Source organism: Hylobates moloch, unplaced genomic scaffold, assembly GCF_009828535.3.
Source record: "Hylobates moloch isolate HMO894 unplaced genomic scaffold, HMol_V3 SCAFFOLD_17, whole genome shotgun sequence".
In the NCBI taxonomy this organism is placed as follows: Eukaryota; Metazoa; Chordata; class Mammalia; order Primates; family Hylobatidae; genus Hylobates; species Hylobates moloch.
The window spans coordinates 33,369,713-33,393,370 of NW_026652292.1; the positions used below are offsets into that span (position 1 = coordinate 33,369,713).

The following is a 23,658-nucleotide window of genomic DNA, read 5'->3' on the forward strand; positions in this document are numbered from 1 at the left end:
AGAGACTGTCAGGAAAATCGCTCAAGCTCAGGAGCAGGATTGTATTGAGCTATGAGTGTGCCACTGCACTCCAACCTGGGCAATTGAGCAAGACTGTTTCTTAGAAATAAAGAAGCGTTTTGCCTAGTTCTGGGATTCTACATGTTTATCTGTCATAGAAAATTTTAACACAGAGTTTCTCAACCTCAGCACTATTGACAGGACTAGATGATTCTTTGTTGTCAGGGATTGTTCTGTGCATTGCAGGTTGTTTAGCAGCATCCCTGGCCTCTAGCCACTAGATGCCAGTAGTGGCTCCCATTGTGACAACCAAAAATGTCTCCAGATACTGCCAAATACTCCTGTGTCAGGATACGGGGGAAGAAGCTTATTCCTGATTGAGAACTACTGGGTTAACATACACAGTTTGGAAAATACTAATCGTAAAAACTGTACCAGTCTTTGTATAATGCTGTCAATATGTAAATACTTTTGTTTAGAATTGACTTGTGTTACATTTTAGGGAAAAAATATAACTTTAACATTGTGATTAAGTGACCCCCAAAGTCACATTTTGGTAAGTTAGTTGTCAGTCCATATTCCTGACATGCTGGTGTTTCTCCTTCCATACCTTGAAAAAAAAAACTCTATTAGACTTTTTTTTTTTAACTGGACCTTTACATGCAAAATGCCCTATTTCCGCCCCCAAATACGTAAAGCTGTATATAGTTTCTTTTCAGGTTTTGGATATTCATAAAGCATTTATTTTATTCTTATAGACACAAAATGATTTCATGGTTATCTGCAATGTTGCAAAAATCCTAGAGCTAGTTGTACCACTGATGGAGCATCCAAGTGAAACTTTTCTTGCCACTATTGAGGAAGATCTAATGAAGCTCATCATCAAATATGGCATGACTGTAAGCACTCAGTTTACCATTTCTTTATTCATTAGTGTAAAGTTCTAAAGTGTTTTATTAAAATTTTTAAAGCAAATATTTGTAAAAAGCTAAGTTTTTAAAATAGTATATTTTTAACTTTTATCTAAACATTTTCTATATCTTTTAGGTAGTGCAACATTGTGTGAGCTGTCTTGGAGCTGTTGTAAATAAAGTGACACAAAATTTTAAATTTGTGTGGGCTTGTTTCAATAGATACTATGGTAAGTTCAATACCAGGGTTTTAAAATTATTCTGCTAGGTCCTGCAGGGGTCAGCTCATTTTAAACACATTTGATTAAAGGCTAGACTCAAGGAAATTATGAGATGTGATTATCCACCGTGGTCCTCTCAGAAACAATATTTTCTAGTGTCTTTTGTATTTCCTTAAGAACCCACTGTGATTACTTCAGAAATTTATCTTCTGATAAGTAAAGGTTGGTAAATTTTTTGCGCACTGTGAAAAGTAAAATTTAAATTTTCTTACATTAATTAGTTTTGACTCTGAAGAGCACTCTCATAATTCTAGACATATTTAATATTTAGAACCATTAGTAAAAATTATTGGCCGGGCACAGTGGCTCATGCCTGTAATCCCAGCACTTTGGGAGGCCAAGGCGGGTGGATTACCTGAGGTTGGGAGTTCGAGATCAGCCTGGCCAACATGGTGAAACCCCGTCTCTCTACTAAAAATACAAAAATTTGCCAGGTGTGGTGGCACATGACTGTAATCCCAGCTACTTGGGAAGCTGAGGCAGGAGAATCACTTGAACACGGGAGGCGGAGGTTGCAGTGAGCCAAGATCACGTCACTGCATTCCAGCCTGGGTGACAGAGTGAGACTCCATCTCAAAAAAAAAAAATTGTAATTCATTAGTAGTAATTACTTGAACTTAGTAATTCAAAGATAAATATTATAAATAAATATTACTTATCTTTATTAGGTGCCATTTCAAAATTAAAAAGTCAACACCAAGAGGACCCAAATAACACTTCACTTCTAACAAACAAACCAGCACTTCTTAGATCCCTTTTCACCGTTGGAGCACTATGTCGGCATTTTGATTTTGATCTGGAAGATTTTAAAGGCAACAGCAAGGTAAAGATAGTAATACTTAAAATGCTATAAAACATAGAATTATATGGCACTGTGATCTGAGAATGACAGTAATGACCCAGGATGAAGACAACATTAGAGTAGTCTGGTTTAATGAAAATTCTGAAAACAGTGCTACTCAAAGCATGGTCCTCAGACTGGCTGCTAATCCATCAACTTTTTGTTACTGGTGTGTAACCAAATAATGAAATTTCCCTGACAAGTTATATCAGCTTTGTAACAGTATGCACACTGTTCACATCAACAGCTGACTTTTTAAATTTTTTTCAATGAAGGAAACAATGCACTGATTTACATTCCGAAACAAGCTTCTTTGTCACAGACTGATACTTTGAATGCCACTGTTCTAAAATAAATGGAATTGGTTACTTATTTTTTTGATAAAGTTCCCACAAATTCTCATTCTCTTTAGGTATTTTTTTCCTTTATAGTTGAAAATTAATCGAAGTTACTGTTCATGAATACTTTAATGTGTTTTCCTCCCCTTAGGTTAACATAAAAGATAAAGTACTTGAACTATTGATGTATTTTACAAAACATTCAGATGAAGAAGTACAAACAAAAGCTATCATTGGTCTAGGTAAGTCTAAATTTCTTTATAATTTGTAGCTATTTGAGAGGGATAGAGCACATTTTTAAATATTGTGAATCTAAATTGTTGATTTACTTTAATATGTTTCTCTTAGCAGTAGGATTTGGTGTATAGAATGTAGGTCTGAGGATTAAAACAACTGGGTTCCATTCTTGTCATGGCCATTGACTTCCTGGGTAACCTTGAACAAGCCATTTGTCTGTTCATCAGTTTCTTCATTAGTAAAATAGAAATAACAATACTTTCTTCTACCCGTCCTCCATAGGGTATCTTAAGAACATTTGTTAAAGCCCTTTGATAAAGAAAAATGATGTAGAAGAATTCTGTGCTCTTTGCATTTTTTTAATTGTTCTTTTTCATTGCAAAGCTTTGTCACTACAGGAAGCTGCCACATCTAGTTAAAACAATGATCAATCTACACTGACTTATTTATATAAAAGCAAATAGTAAGCAACCCAGAAGGAACAATTTGGATATATACCTGTTTTATATTATTTTTCCAGGAAGGATTGATGTAATAAAAACATGTTTTGTAATTGTTAGGCAGGTCTATGTGGCTTATAGCTAGGAAGGAATTAGAATATGAGGAAATAGGCAATGGCATTAAAGTACCTGAATTGAATGCACTTCAAAAAAATACAAGAACAGTCTGTCCAGGTTTTTGGTTTCTGTTGTTGTTTTTTTTGGTACAAATACAGTTGGCCTTCCATATCCATGGGTTTCACATCTGTGGATTTAACCAACAAGGATCAAAAATACTGAGAAAAAATAAATTACACCTGTACTAAATATGTACAGACTTTTTTTGTCATTATTCTCTAAACAATACAATAGCAATTTACATAGCATTTACATTGTATTAGATATAAATGATCTAGAGATGATTTAAAGTATACGAGAGGATGTGAATAGATTATATGCAAATACTACCCCATTTTATATCAGGGACTTGAGAATCCACGGATTTCGGTATCCCTGGGAAGTTCTGGAGCCAGTCCCCCATGGGTACCGAGCAATGACTGTACACGTAAAGCTACCCAATGAGATTAATAACTTATTTGGAAATTTTATTGTGGTATTGTGATTAAGGTTTATACTTTAATATGCGTGAGTAGTTATTTATATTAGTCTTTTGAACAAAAATGAGTAAGAAAAGATTCTAAGTTACCCAAACCTTTTTAAATCATGTTTATGATTTCTGTAAATAAATTGAAACCTTATCATTTTATTCCTCCTCCATCCCTTTTTGAAAATTACTTATAGTACATAGAGTAAAAATTCAGACATTTACTAAGGAGTTAAATCGGTGCGATATTAACTTCAAGCCAATGCGTACCTTTAAATATTCAGTCTGGACATAATTTATATGGAGTGGCAAAACTAATAGTGTTACAAGTATTTCAGAGTACAAAAAGATGAAGTTTTAACTTAAGCAGCACTATTCAGAAAATATTGCCTCTAGACCAGTTAATAAAAGACATCTTGCCTGGGCCATAGTTATCCTGAGTGACCTTGGGCTAGTTATCTGATCACTCTATGCTTTGAGTTTAGTTTGTTGTTTGTTATCAATAATACTTGCTATCATCAGAGATCTTCATTTTTTCTTCAAATAAACATTATATACAAATAAACATGGATGATATATTACTACTTATTAACCTGTGGTTATAGGATTCAGCATTGTGGCCTTATTATAATGCCATATGAGAAAGAAATGGAAGATATTTTTAGCTCTGGTTTATTATGTTGTTTCATCAAATGAATATATTTTAATTTTTTTTAAAAAATAATGTCAATGTAGTACCTTCTGCTGGGGATCTGAAAAATGTTTGCAGACATTACTTCTTAAATCCTGAAAACATCCCTGTGAGGTAGGTGGGTGGTAAATATTATTATCCCCATTTTACAGATGGAGAATTGAGGCACAGAGAGATTATGTGACTCACCCAAGGTCACACTACAAGTCAGTGATGGAGCCAGGAATAGAACCCAAGACTCCTGACTCCTAATCCACTCCCCTAGCCACTAGGCCCTGCTCCCTCCTCAAGGTTTCCTCTTGTGTGAAATTCTCCTTTGAAATGCAATTTCTTGTTTTTAATTCATGGGGAAAGAAGTACCTGCTCTAATGCTTCTCTAGGTAAGGCCACCAGCATATTCTTCCAGTCATTTTAAGTTTTAATTTTTTGAAATAAGGAGCCGTTTATATAATTTATTAACATATTTATTAAATGTTTTATTTAATTTTAATATGAATATGAGATTTTTCCCCTCTCCCATAGGATTTGCCTTTATTCAGCATCCAAGTCTAATGTTCGAGCAAGAAGTGAAGAATCTATATAATAATATTTTATCTGATAAGAACTCCTCAGTCAATTTAAAAATACAAGTGTTAAAAAACCTCCAGACCTACCTACAAGAAGAAGATACACGTATGCAGCAGGCAGATAGAGACTGTAAGTGAAAATATATTTTTAAATTTCATAGCTACAGTTATAATGGCTTTATCTTCTTTAATCTAAATATCTAAATTTCCTTATTTGTTAGATGAAGAAATTCAGTTAAATAGCAGTCCTTATGCTGAGGTCTATAGCTAGGCTTTAGCATACATATTCTTAAATTCTCTAAAATAGTTTTAAAATTGTATATGTGTGTAAACATTAACATTTTGAGGGAGGAAAGAGATTATAATTCTCAAAGGGGCCTCTGACACACACACACACACACACACACACACACACACACACACACACACACACACACACACACACACACACACACACACACACACACACACACACATTAAGAACCATTGAGCCAGAACACTAGCTCTAACATTTTGTGGTTTTGGTTATGGCCTAATTTTGAAATATTTAGTAAAGTTAGTATAGGTGCTCTTAATGTGTGTTTATCCTTTGCTTTCTTTTGTAGGGAAGAAAGTTGCAAAACAGGAAGACTTAAAAGAAATGGGTGATGTTTCCTCAGGGATGAGTAGTTCCATCATGCAGCTTTATCTCAAACAGGTGCTTGAGGCATTTTTTCACACCCAGTCAAGTGTACGCCACTTTGCCCTAAATGTCATTGCATTGACTCTAAATCAAGGTCTTATTCATCCAGTTCAGGTAAGCATGTTTTATGGCAGCAGCACTTACTAAAAGAGCAAGATTAGTTGTAATTTGATACATTGTGATTATAGAGAATAAGTAGTTCTTTGTTCTTCTTACTCTTCTTTGTACTAAACTCTTAAGAATCTGGCAGTTTTAGATAATCTCTTGGGTTATGATTACTGCAAAATACCCATATATTCATAATATTGTCTCTGTTATAAACAAACTTGTAATTTCTATTGGCAGAACATAAACTCAAATTATTTTTCTAAGTAGGGATGATATATTTGTCTTAATTCATATTTACTTTTGTCCCTAAGATCCAGCAATCTATAATGTGAAGAGAGTTAACTGGGTTTAAAAGTATAATCTGTTCAACAGGGTGGAGTCTTAGTCCACAGAAAGTAAATTATATAAACTCAATTCCTTCATCTTTAAGTTGGGGATAACACCAACTACTCGACACCTCATAGCATTGATATGAGGACACAACGATGTAATAAAGACATTAGTATTAGTGAAGATTGGCAGCCAATGCTGATGTAGTAGTATATACCATCTGATGGTCAAGAGAGCACCATAGGCTACAAAAGTGTATGTATTAAGTAAGCAGAGTCTATACCCTTTGAGATTTTTATTTTCGGTATTTTTCATGGAACTTTTTAAAAGTATGATATATTTAAACATACTGTGGTCTTCCCTATGTCCTGAAACAAAACATGTTAACAAATATTTATCCTGTTCTTCATGACTCCGGGCTATTACCATAAAGAATCATACATTATAATGTAACAGTAGTACATTGAGACTGTCACCTTTTTAAACTACTGAGGGTTCTTTGTTGGGTGCTTTTTATTATATATGCCTTTTAAACTTTTTTTTTAATTTCACACAAACAAGTCAGGTGCAGTGGCTCACACGTGTAATCCCAGCACTTTGGGAGGCGGAGGTGGGCGGATCACTTGGGTCAGGAGTTCAAAACCAGTATAGCCAACATGGCAAAACCCCATCTCTACTAAAAATACAAAAATTAACCAGGTGTGGTGGCACATGCCTGTAGTCCCAGCTACATGGGAGGCTGAGGCAGGAAAATTGCTTGAACCCAGGAAGCAGAGAACCCAGGAAGCAGAGGTTGCAGTGAGCTGAGACCATGCCATTGCACTCCAGCCTGGCCAACAGAGGGAGACTCCATCTCAAAAAAAAAAAAAAAAAAATTCACACAAAGAAATTGCAAAAGTGATATAATGAATTCCTTTATTCTCTTCACCTATATTCACCATTTGTTGACATTTTGCCACGATTGCTTTCTCTCTCTCCCTTTATGCATCTGCTTTTTTCTGAATCATTTGGTAGGAAGTTTCAGATAATTATGATTCTTTACCACTAAACACTTTAGCATATATTTTCTAAGAACAAGGACATTCTGTTACAAAACCATAACATAATCATTAAATTTGGGAAGTTTAACACTGATACAATATTATCTAATATACAGTCCATTTGTAGATTCTGCTAGTTAACCAAGGGCATTCTCTATAGCCTTTTTTCTTTTCTTTTTTTTTTTGAGGCAAGATCTTGCTCTGTTTCCCAGGCCGGAGTGCAGTGACGCAGTCTCGGCTTACTGCAGCCTCCACCTCCTGGATTCAAGCACTCTTCCCACCTCTGCCTCCCAAGTAGCTGAGACTATGGGTGTGCGTCACCACCTGGCTAATTTTTGCATTTTTATAGAGACGGGGTTTTACCATGTTGGCCAGGCTGGTCTCAAACTTCTGAGCTCAAGTGATCTGCCTGCCTCAGTGTCCCAAAGTGCTGGGATTACAGGCATGAGCCACCGCATCCACCTTACAGCCTTTTTTCTTTTCTGATTCGAGATTTAACATGATCATTTCTTTCATTTAGTGCCATGTCTGTATTTTAAAGTTATGTTTGTTGTTGTTTTTCTGGCCTCCACATTGCTTTTTGATTCAGACTCGCTTAACATAGTAGTACTGTTTTTTTGACTCTAGAAGTTCAGTGAATATGACTGTTATCAACTATCTCTTCCTCAAAGTGACGTCTGAAATCAACTTTGAAAAACAATTATATTTTCGTAGCTATGAGTATGGAAAACAAATTACTGTTTGCCCTATATTATCTTTACAAGGCAAATTCAGTCAAGCTTTAAAAACTACTGGATTATACATTTGCAGTCTATATCATAATCTTAAATAGATATTCTTAGTGTGAGAATGCTTTATGTTTAAAGAACCTTAAATTTACAATGAAATTGTTTAAATTTTATCACGTCAGTATTTTTTTCTGGTGCTCCAGTGCTTTCTGGATTGAAGCTGAATCTCAAAAGATCTGTCATTTTAAAAAGAACACTAAAACATAGACTTTATAGGAAAGCCTATAAGGTTAAATTCATATATCTCAGATATACAAAAAGTTTTGACATATGTCTGAATAGAGAGTTTTTACTACCGTGATATCTCATAATTTTTTTTTTATTTCCAGTGTGTGCCATATTTAATTGCTATGGGCACAGACCCAGAACCTGCTATGCGGAACAAGGCTGATCAGCAACTTGTGGAAATAGACAAAAAATATGCTGGATTCATTCATGTATGTATTTTAACATTTTATAACCTAAATTTAAACATTTTTCTTGAGTAAAGCATTTCTTTGATAAATGCCCTGCCCACATTCATAATTGGAATAAAATGTCTTACTTAGTACCTATCTTCTAAACATGCAACTAAGTTAGTCTTCCAAGGTGTTTATTCTAGTTTAAAGTTAAGATCAGGCTAGAGGTGACAGTACCAAGCACACCAGACTAAAAATCAGGAAACCTGGATTTTATATCCTACTATGTGAACTTGGCTGCAGTGACTCTCCTGGGCCTCATTTTTTTTTTTCTTCTTTGAAATGAGGGAATTGTAAGAGATAATCTCTAATGTTCCTTCTAGCACTTCATTCTGTGATTCGTATTATTTTAATTAAAAAAAACAAATAATGAAGCTAGCCTCAGAATGTAATGCTCTAAGTATATTTTTAATTTGTGTCTTTTAATTTCCCTGACAAAAATGAGACTTTTATTGATTTCAGATGAAAGCAGTGGCTGGTATGAAGATGTCTTACCAGGTACAACAGGCAATCAACACATGCCTAAAAGATCCTGTAAGGGGTTTCAGACAAGACGAGTCCTCTAGCGCTTTGTGTTCACACCTTTACTCCATGATCCGTGGAAACCGCCAACACAGACGAGCCTTTCTTATTTCTTTACTCAACCTCTTTGATGACACAGCAGTAAGCACAAAAACTTACTATTTTAAGAAAGTAAATGCTCTAGAAATTTTATGGATAAAGTCATCATTTTTTAAATATTACCATTTTATTAGTATATGATAGTAACTTCATTAAATGTTTTCTTAATCTTCTAAGTTATTTACAAAGTACACAGTCAGAAGTGAAGGGGAAATTTTGTATAAGTGTAATGAGGAATAGTGTATAATTTTGCCTCCATACTGAATATCCTATAAACTTTGGTAACAATTTCTGTAAGCATATCTTTAAATAAGCAACATCACTAAACTAATCGCTTTGGGAATCGATTACCTCAAATATTGTTAGAGAATAACTGTTCTAGGTTTTTGGCTATTGAGATCCCTAGTTGTTCAACTTGATTTCCCTTAATGAAGGGAAGTCACTTTTCTGTATAGTAGTCCACTTTTGTGTATAGTAGTCCTCCCTTATCATTAAAGATACATTTCATGACCCCCAGTGGATGCATGAAACCATGGATAGTACTAATTATTATATATACAGTCATGCATCACTTAATGACAGGGATACATTTGGAGAAATGCATAGTTAGGTGATTTCTTTGTGGGGTGAACAACTTACTTATACAAACCTAGATGTTGTAGCCTACCTAGGCTATATTGTTCCTAGGCTACAAACCTGTACAGCATGTTACTGTACTGAATACTGTAGATAACTATAACACAATGGTAAGTATTCATGTACCTAAACATACCTAAACATAGAAAAGGTACAGTAAAAATATGATAGGATAATCTTATGGGACCATCATCATATATATGGTTTGTCATTGACTGAAACATGTTATGTGGCACATAACTGTACTGGTTTTTCCAATACATACAAACCTATGTTAAAGTTTTAATTTATAAATTAGTTACGGTAAGAGATTAACAATAATAATAAAATAGAACAATTAAAACAATATACTGTAATAAAAGTTATGTGAATGGGATCTTGCTTTTCTCTCTCTCTCAAAATACCCTGTTGTAGTTTACTCACCTATTTTTGGACTATGGTTGACCAAGGGTAACTGAAACTGTGGAAAGCAAAACAGCAGCAATAAGGGGGGATTACCATAATTACAATTTTGACACTTCTGGCTGTTGCACTAGTTGCATTGGCCAGGACCATAGGCCAAGAAAACCAAATATTCTTTTAAGTTTACCTTTTAATTTATGTATTTCACATAATATTTATTCTGCATCTGCTATGTACCAGCCATTGTGCTAAGAAGTTTAACAAGCATAAAATAGTAAAGACAGATATGGTTTCTGCCCACACAGAGCACACGTGAGTCTATGTGTATAGCAACTTTTAAAAGAACAAAAGAGGCCAGGAGTGGTGACTCACGCCTGTAATCCCAGCGCTTTAGGAGGCCAAGGCAGGTGGATCACAAGGTCAGGAGTTTGAGACCAGCCTGACCAACATGGTGAAACCTCATCTCTACTAAAAATATAAAAATTAGCCGGGCGTGGTGGCACGCGCCTGTAATCCCAGCTACGCAGGAGGCTGAGGCAGGAGAATTGCTTGAACCCAGGAGGCAGAGGTTGCAGTGAGCCAAGATCATGCATTCCAGCCTGGCCGACAGAGCGAGACTCTGTCTCAAAAAAAGAAAAGAAAAGAAAAGAACAAAAGAAATACTTTAATTACTTGTTAGCCTGACAGCAGATTTTTGCAATAAAGCAAAATTATAATTACCATAGTGTAGATATCTTACTAGACCTCTTCTTTTTAAGTACTACATGAAATTTATCATCAACATTATCATCATATCATTATCAGTATTAAGTTTGCATTGTGTATAGGACACTATACTAGGAGTGCCAGATGATATAATGTAGTGCTTTTGCCCTGAAAGGATTTTCCCTCCAGTTGTGTGGATAGGATACAAAATTAATAGTGATTATGGTTAGTATATCCTGAGTGCCCTGATGGTTTGTACTGATAATATTGTTCCAGTCCTTATTTCTTTCCAAAAGAACTTCATTTCTATGTGATTTCACTGCCTGCTTTATGTCATTGACTAGATGTTCTGTCATCTCAGCATTTGAAATGCTAAACTGGAAACCCAGCTCTCACAATGCAATGCTTTCTTCTGACTACCTCCAACAAAGAATGTCAGAGAAGGAACAAATGCCTGAAGGCCCAGAGGGATAGAATGAGAGGGATCTGCTATATAAACCAGGGAAGGAAGATGTTCCAGTCAGGGCCAAAAAATTAATTAAAAATACAAAGATAAGAACGTGTGGGAAATAATGAATAGTTTGTTATTTGACTGGGGCAGAAAGGTCATAATGAGGAATAGTATATAGAGGATCCTGTAGATGGCAAAAAAAAATCATTGGAAGTGTGTGAATAAAATAATGAGGACAATTGCCAAAGAGTAGTTTAGGAAGATGAATTTTTTTAGCATTGTGGTCACACTGGAGGTAAAAAGAAATTAATCTATTATGATAACAGTAGGGGAGAAAAAGAATGGATAGTAGAGGCTGGGTGCGGTGGCTCATGCCTGTAACCCCAGCATTTGGGGAGTCCGAGGCGGACGGATCACCTGAGGTCAGGAGTTCGAGAACAGCCTGGCCAACATGGCAAAATCCCGTCTCTACTAAAAATACAAAAAAATTATTCAGGCATGATGGCGCACACCTGTAGTCCCAGCTACTTGGGAGGCTGAGGCATGAGAATCACTTGAACCTGGGCAGCAGAGATTGGCAGTGAGCTGAGATCGCACCACTGCACTCCAGCTGAGCGACAGAGCAAGACTCCATCTCAATATAAAAAAAAAAAAAGAATGGATAGTAGAAAAGAAAGTTGAGGAAAGAATTAAATGAGACTGTGTGAAAAGAATAGTCAGTGGACAACTGGAATATTTTTATCTTGAGCACCTGAAAGAATAATAGGATTGTTGCCAAAGTCAGATTGCAAAGGAGTTGGCTTGAGGAGTACGTAAAAAGGGAGTAGTCAAAGAGCTAGGAAGAGAAAACTTAGGAAGAGATTTCATGAAGGAAAGTGTGGATAATAGATGCTACTGAGAAGTCAAGGAGAGTAAGAAGTGAAAAATAGAGTAGAATGGTGAACTTCGTGGACAAAAACAGTCAAGCAGTGAGGGACAAAAGCAGATTGTAATTAAAGAGGCAGGGCCAGGTGAGATGACTCAGGCTTGTAATCCCAGCAGCCAAGCCAGATGATCGCTTGAGCCCAGGAGTTCCATACCAGCCTGGGCAACATAGTGAGACCCTATCTCTACAAAAATTAAGAAATAAAAACTTAGCCAGGCCTGGTGGTATGCACCTATACTCCTAGCTACCTAGCTACTGAAGAGACCGAGGCAAAGGGATTGCTTGAGCCCAGGAGTTCAAGGTGGCAGTGAGCGGTATCATGTCTCCTTTAAAAAAAAATAGTGGGGAAGACATGGGAGGAGCAGTCTAAACTATTCTTTGAAGAACTTTGAATGGAAAGAGAAATACAGGGCTTTTATGGATAAGAAAATATATATATTTTCTTCAATATATATATGAGTTTTGAAAATATATATATGAATTATAGTGTTAAAACTAATAGATGAGGTAGGGTTTTATGTCTACATTTTTTCATCTGTAACGTGGGTGTTGATACATATTGTAAAGTAAAAATAGAATGAGAGTGATACTCTTATGAATATTAATAGCAAGGTTATTCCATCTGTGCTATGGGATCTTGGTGCTGCTGCTGTTGGGTTTTATGTTGTTTCCATGGCAGGGGAGGGTAGATGGTAGGAGGGAGTGTTTTTTAGTTGTGAGCTTTTTTTTTCCTTGAGCTATAAATATTTAAAAGAAATTTGAATATTAATATGCCTTTCTGTTTATGATCATGACATGCTTGAATTCTCTGTTACTTCTTTTTAAAGCAAGCAACTAAATAATCATAATTTTTCTCTTAAATTTTGCCTGCCTCACAGTTTTTACAGTGTGAAACCGATAGCGTTGTCAAAACAACTCTGACATTCTGAATTACATATACACAGGAAACTGACAAATGTTTATGAGTACATGGATTTGGGTTTTTTCTTTTAACCTATGTATTAGTACTATAATTACTAGTTATTTTGAGGGCAGAATAGTAACTGTGTGTAACTGATCTCCATATAGGTTAAACTCTTAGTAGCACAATGATATAACTAGAACTTTCATGTATACTTTCTGATATGGTATGGATTTATCATAAAGATTCCATATACTCTAAGAAAACTTCAAGGAATTTCACATGGATGCAATAAAAAATTTCACCTCTTCTCTTGAGATAGCATAGTGTAAGTCATTATAAAATTTAAAAAATGGGCCTAAGATTATTTTATAAAATTCCATTTCTGTTCCCCCTTTTCCCTTTTTCTTACACCTCTCTCCCTTTCCCTTTTTCCCCCTCTATATTTCTCTCCCTCCTCCTCTCCCTCTGTCTCTCTGTGTCTCTCCCCACTCTCTCCGTGTGTGTCTGCTTATCTCTGTCTAACATTAAGTGAGGTGGAAAGCGCCCTGTATTTTTTCTAAAAAAGGTTTTTTGGTTGGGTTTCTAGATTATCTGCTAAACATGTGTGCTTTTTCTTAAAATTTACAGAAAACAGACGTGACTATGCTCTTGTATATAGCAGACAATCTAGCCTGTTTTCCATACCAGACACAGGAAGAGCCGTTGTTTATAATGCATCATATAGACATTACACTCTCAGTTTCTGGTAGTAACCTACTGCAGTCATTCAAGGAGGTAAGTTACACACATTACTATTCTTAATCCATCTGTCAAAGTGCAGGCATGCTGTTTTCACTGTTTTGTTTCTCATTATTCTTTTTATCCTCTTCACGAGTATATAAAATCTTTCTAAGTGAACTTAATGAAATCTGGGCAGTACTTGACTTGGGAGAGGATGTACGTTGCCACTTTACTTCTATTTAGAAACATCTAAAATACATATATGGAGTGTTCTGTTGATAAGCCATCACATTTATTTCTCTCACTTTAAGCACTGACCTTAAGTGTTTGCTTCCATTCATACATTCATTTAAACCCCATTTTAAAACATTATTCTGTAAATCTTGTAATGCTGTAATCACAACATTACACATGAAAATATATAGCTTATTTACACTTTTACAGAAAATTTATGACACCATTGACTTTCTTATTCCTCAACTACAGCACTGTAATAGAGTTTGCATATGTGTGCCCAAAATCTTTACTAAATTTCTTGTTGAACCTTCCATCGTTTCTGTCTTGACTTTTAGGAGGAATATAATTTATTTAATTATAAAAGTACCTGGTGTAGCACTAGGCATATAGTAAGCACTCAGTAAATTATTTACAAATTGAATATTCTCATGTATCTAATGATCCAAGTAGATCTCCTTTTATAAAATTGTATTGCTCACAACTCAGCATTGTCAGACTAGTAAATCAGACAGATTATTTTAGATGCCTCCCGAGGGCCGGAATTACAGAGGTGTCTTAAACCCTTACTACTTGAAGTGTGGACCACACACCAGCAGCAGTGGTTTCACCTGATAGCTTATTAAAGCCGTAGAGCCTCAGGCCACACCCAGATTTGCTGAAACAGAATCTGCATCTTCAACAAAATCCACAGATGTTAATATGCACATTTAAGTTTGAGAAGTTAATAATTTCCCAGGAGCTTTAGCCCTCATGTTCTCTTATTTTACCTACTTACTGGTATGGCTATCTTTGTAAATGTTTCTTCCACTTTTGAATAAATATTGTTATAATATGCCCCACATACACTCACCACACAACCTGCTTAAATCCAGTTGACTTTGTTTCTAAGAGCTAACATTTTCATAAAATACGAAGAAACAGGATTTAAGTCTTCAGAGAAAATTGCTTATTATCTTGCCGAAATGTTCTTGAAAAGGAGAGTTTGCTAGAAGCTGGGATGTCCAAGATTACTTTATTCTCCTCAGTTAAATTATAATTACTGCTTTTCCTCTATAATGACTTACCTATGCACCAAATTGATACTTTTATAACTATCTTTTATTACTATCCTTAGAAGAAAATTATTTCCCTTTGATATTTCAGAAGGATTTTTTTGAAGGAGTGGTTGTGGGGGAGGGGGTGGATATTATATATAATTTTATATAGTTTTAGAAACTATCCCCTAAGATTACATATCCAGTTGTTGATATAAAGTCAAGAGGTTTATAAAATATTAGTTTAAGGAAGCTTTTTCAAGCTGTTGAATGGAGCATACTTATATTTACTAGTGGCATTTTGTTTTTATTGTTTATCAAACAATTTTTTCTTTCAGTCTATGGTAAAGGACAAAAGGAAAGAGAGAAAATCATCACCTAGTAAGGAAAATGAGTCAAGCGACAGTGAAGAAGAAGTTTCCAGGCCTCGGAAGTCACGGAAACGTGTAGATTCAGATTCAGATTCAGATTCAGAAGACGATATAAATTCAGTGATGAAATGTTTGCCAGAAAATTCAGCTCCTTTAATTGAATTTGCAAATGTGTCCCAGGGTATTTTATTACTTCTAATGTTAAAACAACATTTGAAGAATCTTTGTGGATTTTCTGATAGGTAAGGTTACATAAGCAGTGAGAGAAAAAACTTCACTCTGTTCAAATAATAAATATTTGGGCTGGGTGTGGTGGCTCATGCCTGTAATCCCAACATTTTGGGAGGCTGAGGCAGGCAGATCCCCTGAGGTCAGGAGTTCCAGACCAGCCTGGCCAACATGGTGAAACCCCATCTCTATTAAAAATACAAAAATCAGCCGAGTGTGGTGGTGCACGCCTGTGACCCCAGCTACTCGGGAAACTGAGGCAGGAAAATCACTTAAACCTGAGAGGCGGACATTGCAGTGAGCTGAGATTACGCCACTGCACTCCAGCCTGGGCAACAGAGCGAGACTCCGTCTAAAAAAATAATAAATATGAAACCCAGTTTTGTTTGCATGCTTACTTTAATGTTAGAAATGTTCCTTTTTTAAAAAGGAGTTTATTCTCTTCTATTGCTGGATAGTATTCTGTTGTGTAATATGCCATAATTTATTTTTATTAAAGGGAAGAAACATTTTCCTATACTTGGTGATAATGCATTGCAAATTGAAGGACTTATTTTGTTGATTTCCTTAAAAAGACTCAAGCTAACCTTAAAGTAGATTACAAATTTAAGTTTTTAAAGAGCTCTGAAGTAACAGATGTAAACCAACTAAACTGAGCTCCAGTAGAACGCAAATAGTATTTAAAGTACTCTATAAAGTAAGAGATAGAAAAGGTACAGCTATTATAAACACCCTGTAGTTTTACCCACCAGTAGTCATTAAAGATACCTCTTTTCTGCCTGTAACCATGGAATTTTGGTCATTTTTTACATTCATTGAAATCTAAGATTAGGAATCACAAAATAAAATGTTAATAGGCCACCTGGTCAATGGCCAACTGGAAAGAGTGTGTTTCATGTAAAGAGGTCACTTAAGTGGACCTGTCTCAAGTTTCCATAAGCTTGTTGCCAAAGGAGAGGGTGGGCATAATGTGGCCAGAGCTCCCACTTTTTCAGGAGACACTAGAAATCCAGATTTTTAAGAGGAATGTCTGTATTTGTTTGAAACAGGGTCTCACTCTGATGCCCAGGTGGAGTCCAGTTATGTAATCATAATTCTGGGCTCGAGTAATCCTCCTACTTCAGCCACCTGAGTAGCTGGGAGTACAGATGCATGCCACCACACCCAGCTAATTTTTTTTATTTTTTAATTGTAGAGATGATGTCTAGTTGTGTTGCTTATGGTGGTCTTGAACTCCTGGCCTCAAGTGATCCTCCCACACTGGCCTCCCAAAACTCTGAGATTATAGGCATGAGCCACTGCTCCTGGCCTTATAAGGAATATCTTGATGTTAAATGTTGGCAAGATGCAAAATAATTTAAAATCTTGTAAGGTTTCGAGGCAATGCTAAAGAGTTGGAAAGATTTTTAAGCAGAGTTGTTAATAACCTGAAACAGGTTTATAAACAATCATTCTGGCCACTATATAGAGGATGGATAGGTTGGGGGTGGGGGAGCAACTAGTAGAAAGAGGTAAACCAGTTAGGTGGTATTAAGTAATTGTATTGAAGCTGTCCTAGGATCAATAGTATTAAAAATAGACATGAGAAACTAATTTCATTAATATGGTGCTTCCTACCTATAATTGGATTTCTCCAAATATGTTGTTTCCATAGTTTTAAAGTTTTTGGTTTTGTTTTCCCAAAACAGTAAAATTCAGAAGTACTCTCCATCTGAATCTGCAAAAGTATATGATAAAGCGATAAACCGAAAAACAGGAGTTCATTTTCATCCAAAACAAACACTGGACTTCCTGCGGAGTGACATGGCTAATTCCAAAATCACAGAAGAAGTGAAAAGGAGTATAGTAAAACAGTATCTAGATGTGAGTAGTAAAACCAAAAGTTTTTACTTCTCATAAGGGCTTTTTTGAAGGTAAATGTGGGGGGCCGGTGGGGAGATAACTATCTCCTTCACACTGAATATAAGCTTCATGAACTATCAAGATAATTTTTCTCTGTGTTGTTTTAATGAGTTACTTTAAGCTTGTCTTTCCCATTGCACCCATGGCATCCTAATTATTTTTTCTTAGAAAACAGCAGCCCACGAATAATTTTATTTTAGTAGAAATGAAAGATTATAGGAAAACCTGTGTGTGTGTTTTGTAGTTGTCCCCTGGTATCCGCGGGAAATTGGTTCCAGTCCCCCCATGGATACCCAAATCCTCCAATATTCAAGGGCCTGATAAAAAAATGGCATAGTAGGCTGCATGAGGGAGCTCACACCTGTCATTCCAACGCTTTGGGAGGCCATGGCATGTGGATCACTTGAGCTCAGGAGTTTGAGACCAGCCTGGGCAACATGGCAAATCCCCATATCTATAAAAAATACAAAAAATTACCTGGGGGCAGTGGTGTGCACCTGTAGTCCCAGCTACTCAGGAGGCTGAGGCAGGAGAAGTGCTTGAGCCTGAGAGGCGGAGATTACAGTGACCTGAGATTGCACCATTACACCCCATACTGGGTGACAGGAGTGAAACCCTGTCTCAAAAAAAATTATTTAAAAAGCATAGTATTTACATATAACCTACATACATCCTCCCATATACTTTAAATCATTTCTAGATTACTTACAATACCTAATACAGTGTAAATGCTATATACATAATTGTTATACTGCATTGTTTTTTTAAGTTGTATTATTTTTTATTGTAATGCTGTTTGTTTTGTTTTTTTTTTTTTTTTTGAGATGGAGTCTTGCTCTGTCGCCCAGGCTGGAGTGCAGTGGCGCGATTTCGGCTCACTGCAAGCTCTGCCCCTCCAGGGTTCACGCCATTCTCCTGCCTCAGCCTCCCGCGTAGCTGGGACTACAGGCACCCGCCACCTCGCCCGGCTAATTTTTTGTATTTTTAGTAGAGACGGGGTTTCACCGTGTTAGCCAGGATGGTCTCAATCTCCTGACCTTGTGATCCGCCCGCCTCGGCCTCCCAAAGTGCTGGGATTACAGGCGTGAGCCACCGCGCCCAGCCTGTTTTGTTTTGTTTTGAGACGGAGTTTCACTCTTGTTGCCCAGGCTGGAGTGCAATGGCGCGATCTCGGCTCACCGCAACCTCTGCCTCCCGGGTTCAAGCGAGTCTCCTGCCTCAGCCTCCTGCATAGCTGGGATTACAGGCGCCTGCCACCACGCCCGGCTAATTTTTGTATTTTTAGTAGAGATGGGGTTTCACCATGTTGGCCAGGCTGGTCTCAAACTCCCGACCTCAGGTGATCCGCCGGCCTCCCAAAGTGCTGGGATTACAGGCATGAGCCACCATACCTAGCCAGTGCTGTTATTTTTTATTGTGGCATTTTCCAAATAGTTTTTGATCCACTGTGGGTTGAATCCGCAGGTGCGGAATCCGGGGATACAGAGGGCTATGTTTTTAATTCAGAAAAATACATGGCTTATATGTCATAAAAGGTAAAACTGCAAGCAGTCATTCTCTTACCCTGTTTGGCCATTCTGTTCCTTTCTTTTCTGATAACCAGTATTATTACTTTTTCGTATGTTCTTATATGAGTAATGCCAATATATATATTTGTAGATTTTCTCACTTAACAAGTATGCAAATGTATGTTTATAAAATGTGCTTTTAAAATAGAGACAGATAATAGACTAGAGGTTACCAAGGACCGGGGAAGGAAAGAACCGGGAGTTACTGTTTAATGAGGACAGAGCTGCGGTTTCCAGTGATTTAAAAAAAAAAAAAGAAACAGCTCTGGAAATGGATAGTGGTGATAGTTGTACAACATGCCAACGAATTATACATTTAAAATGGTTAAACTGGTAGGCTGGGCATGCTGGCTTATACCTGTAATCTTAGCACTTTGGGAGGCCTATGTAGGAGGTTTGCTTGAGTCCAGGAAGTCCAGGCCAGCCTGAGCAACAGGGCAAGACCCTGTCTCTACAAAAAGTACAAACGTTAGCCAGACGTGGTGGTGTGCACGTGTAGTCCCAACTACTGGGAGGGCTGAGGTGGGAGGACCACCTAAGCCTGGGAGGTGGAGGCTACAGTGAGCCATGATCGCGCCACTGCACTTCAGCCTGAGTGACAGAGTTAGACCCTGTCTCAATTTAAAAAGAAAAAAAAAAAAGGGTTAAGCTGGCAAATTTTATGATATTTCTATTTTACCACAATATAAAAGTTTTTAAAAATATTTTCGAAATTAGAGGACTATCCTAAAAAATAAAAATAAAATTTTATATTTTAATCTACTTAATTTCAGGTGCAGTGGCTCCCAAGCACTTTGGGAGGCTGAGGTGGGCAGATCACTCGAGGCCAGAGGTTTGACACCAGTTTGGCCAACATTGCAAAACCCCATTTCTATTTTTCTTAAAAAATTTTTTAAAATCTACTTTAAAGCAAGTAGCTGAACATAAAAATAAGGTTTTTTGAACTAAGAATATAATCTACACAGTGGCTTTTCATATTATTCATGGACTGCAAACCTTACACACTCAAATTTAAAAATATTTTAGTTCTTATTTAAAATTTTTCAACATTCTTTGCTTTCTCTTGGATCGTCTTAGCAGAGAGCAAAGGGGAGATAACTAGAAAATGTCTATCAGTAATTATCACCTGGTTGCTTGATGACTTGGACCAAGGGTCTGAAAACTCTGGCTGTTTTTGTATCTAACCCATTGCCTGTTTTTGCAAACAAAGTTTTACTGAAAACATTCATGCCCACTCATTTATTTGTCTGTAGCTGCTTTCATACTACAGTGGCAGAGTTGGGTAGTTGTGACAGACTATTTGGCCTTCAAAATGAGAAATATTTACCACCTGGCTGTTTACAGAAAATGTTTACTAGCCCCTAACTTAGATGATGGCTAATGTCTGTTTCACGCACACCAAACTACTGCCATAGAAAACATTTAGGAATTTGACAATCTTGCTTGAAATATTTACTTAAAATTCTGAAATAATATCTGTTTTTTGTAGTTCAAACTTCTCATGGAACATCTGGACCCTGATGAAGAAGAAGAAGAAGGGGAGGTTTCAGCTAGCACAAATGCTCGGAACAAAGCAATTACCTCACTGCTTGGAGGAGGCAGCCCTAAAAATAATACAGCAGCAGAGACAGAAGATGATGAAAGTGATGGGGAGGATAGAGGAGGAGGCACTTCAGGGGTGAGGCGGAGGAGGAGTCAACGTATTTCGCAGCGTATTACGTAAAATGATTTTTATGTGCTTATATATGTCAGTCTATTAAATGTACACCAAGTAATGTAATACTTAAAGGAGAAAACATTTTGTAGATAGATTGTCTACTTACCCATTTATACATCCTTTTGTAGAAAGTTTAACATAAAAGACAATAAAAAAACAGAAATGAGATTTATTCAGCATAAAGGGTTAATTTTTCTTTGAATTGTATTAATGTGTGTTATTTTTATTGTTGCTAAGTTTTATGTAGCTTTATGGTTCATATGTATATATTATTTTATATATCAATAAGAGTACAGACACGGGTACAAATTAAGAGTTATATGGTTTTACAAGTATATGTTAACCCCTTGGCGCTGGCGGTCACGGTGCGTCTCATTGCCGGCAATGGAAGTGTGCTGGGAAATCCCAACTCCCGGCGTCAAGGGATTAAAAGCAATAAAAACAATAATTTCACTAAAATTCTTTTGTGTAACACTTGGTCTTTTTTCCCCCCTCCCAATGTTTTAGTCATTGAGAAGGTCAAAACGAAATTCAGACTCTACGGAGTTGGCAGCACAGATGAATGAAAGTGTTGACGTCATGGATGTCATCGCTATTTGCTGTCCAAAGTACAAAGATCGACCACAAATTGCAAGAGTAGTACAGAAAACCAGCAGTGGCTTCAGTGTTCAGTGGATGGCAGGCTCCTACAGTGGCTCCTGGACTGAGGCTAAGCGCCGTGATGGCCGCAAACTGGTGCCTTGGGTAGACACTATTAAAGAGTCAGACATTATTTACAAAAAAATTGCTCTAACGAGTGCTAATAAGCTGACTAATAAAGTTGTTCAGACTTTACGATCCCTGTATGCCGCCAAGGATGGGACTTCCAGCTAATGAATTTGTACATGCAGCCAAATTTACAGGAATTTTTTTAAAAGGCAGAAAAACTTGAAATACCAACATTCTGGCAAAAAAAAAAAAATCAGTTTTATGAAGAGTAAGTGGAACCTGGGATGCAGGAACAAAAGAAGGAAATGTTGGGCAAACATTTTTGTGGGAGCTCCCTTCGCTGTTGTGCAGCAGAAACAGATTCTCAGTTCATTTTTACTCCCACTGTATTATAGTTTAACAAAAATTGTTTATATCTTGGAAAAAAACTTTCTGTTTAAAAAAATAAACAAGTGAATGTTGGAAATTAGTCTGTTAATGTTCTTAATAAAGTGTTCTTGGAGTTTAACCTAGCAGCGGATGGCTTTCTTTAGCTTAGCCCAGTTTCCAGGGAAGCATTGTTTTTTCCAGGCTGTAAAATGGCAGAATCTCCTGGATATATAATTTATTCTGTTGAAAAAAAAAAAAGCATGCAGTATCTATGACCTATCTGCAGAAGGAGTTTTTGTAAATGTAGATTTTGATGTATTAGGTCACCCTGAAAACAATACAAGAAAAGGGATCCCCAGGTAATCTGGTGGAGCGAATACTGCAATAAATTTTTTTACTTCTCTTTGTTACTTGTCTGTTTCCATTTGAATTTCTTATTGTAAAAATCTGTTTAAATCCATTTATATTATTTTACAGTCTTTTATGTAAAATTTATTATATCACTGGTTTTCAAAGCAAAACATAAAATATTGTTTATACAGTTTGTATAGGCTGACTTCTGAATAATTGGTATCTATTATTTTCATTCCCATAAGAGGGTGTAAACAATTAACTCCAGGGTTTTATTGTATCCTGCAATATTTAGTATTAACTATATATGATTTAGCACTGTGCCAAACACATTTTCAAGAGTACATTTTGATATAAAAAGAAACTATAGTTTATTCCTTGTATGCTTCAATTTCTTTCTAGTGATGTCATGATGCTGATATTTATTCTTTAAACCTCTGGTAAAGGTAACCTGTTATTTGGAAAACCAGTATTTCTCTTAGTTAAAATGATGTCTTGTTATTTTAGAACTAGAGTTGAGATGAGTATGACACTTCATAATTACACTCACTACATTTTTCACAAATTATTTTTTAATGTTGAAAAGAGTAATTTTACTTGTTGAGATGTTTATTCATTTTCTAATAATTCTATACTAAAAGCTTTTATCATAAGTCTTGGGAACAGTTGTCATTTACACATTACTTACTGCAGATATCTTGACTAAATCAGGAGGGAGGTGTTTAATCATTTGATATGTATAGTTGACACTCAGGAATAGTAATGCCTAAAATTTACAGTGGATGAGGTCTGTTTCAAGTTTAATTCGTTTTAAAAATGTTTTAGTTATTTTTAAATCACTTTGAAAAAACTGACCTCCAGAATGCTGTTTTATGAAATTGGCAAATAAATGAAGGTATTCAATTTTTGAGGGAGAATGACATTGCCACAAAATACCTTTTTGTGACACCTATTAAACCACTACGAAAATAACTTTTCAGGATCTATTTCCTATGTGGAATTCTTTCAAATGCTTTCTTCATGGAAATGTTTTCTCACTCTTCGTTTTCTTCCCTTTACTTACATGTTTCTCTTTTCCTTATACTGTGAACTCTGGAACAAAAGTAGATTGGGTTGGTTGGTTGGTTGGTTGGTTGTTCTTGGAGTTTTATGTATATCAACAAAGGATTTGAGGTCACTTCTGAGAATAATAAATCAAAAAGAGTACTGGTTAGAGAAAATATAAGAATAAAATCCAGCCCAGAGAGAGTACTAAGAATGTAAATGTGAGTAAAAAGCCAGTTTTGAATGCTAGTTACATGACAATGATGCATGCTGTCATTTAATTCTCACAAAAACTCTCGTTATATATTTTATCATCATTTTGTAGATGAGGATAGCAGGCTTAGAAGGATTTGGTAATTTACTAATACCTTGATAGGGATTTAAATCTGGAATTGAAGTAATTGTGTCTCA

The 23,658-nt window shown here is 36.2% G+C and overlaps 1 protein-coding gene across 2 annotated transcripts in view; it reads left to right on the forward strand.

Annotated features, from left to right (window-relative positions):
- Positions 1 to 22,577, forward strand: part of NIPBL (NIPBL cohesin loading factor) — a 113,196-nt gene extending 90,619 nt beyond the window's left edge. For both annotated transcript variants that reach the window (XM_032135776.2, XM_032135779.2), the window contains 13 exons: positions 759 to 899; positions 1,048 to 1,141; positions 1,861 to 2,015; positions 2,523 to 2,613; positions 4,905 to 5,078; positions 5,554 to 5,744; positions 8,226 to 8,333; positions 8,817 to 9,017; positions 13,626 to 13,772; positions 15,328 to 15,602; positions 17,277 to 17,451; positions 20,548 to 20,736; positions 21,283 to 22,577. In XM_032135776.2, the coding sequence (XP_031991667.1) occupies positions 759 to 899; positions 1,048 to 1,141; positions 1,861 to 2,015; positions 2,523 to 2,613; positions 4,905 to 5,078; positions 5,554 to 5,744; positions 8,226 to 8,333; positions 8,817 to 9,017; positions 13,626 to 13,772; positions 15,328 to 15,602; positions 17,277 to 17,451; positions 20,548 to 20,736; positions 21,283 to 21,648 (2,307 nt within the window). In that variant the 3' untranslated portion in view covers positions 21,649 to 22,577. The remainder of the gene's footprint in view (positions 1 to 758; positions 900 to 1,047; positions 1,142 to 1,860; positions 2,016 to 2,522; positions 2,614 to 4,904; positions 5,079 to 5,553; positions 5,745 to 8,225; positions 8,334 to 8,816; positions 9,018 to 13,625; positions 13,773 to 15,327; positions 15,603 to 17,276; positions 17,452 to 20,547; positions 20,737 to 21,282) is intronic.
- The last annotated feature ends 1,081 nt before the right edge of the window (positions 22,578 to 23,658 follow it).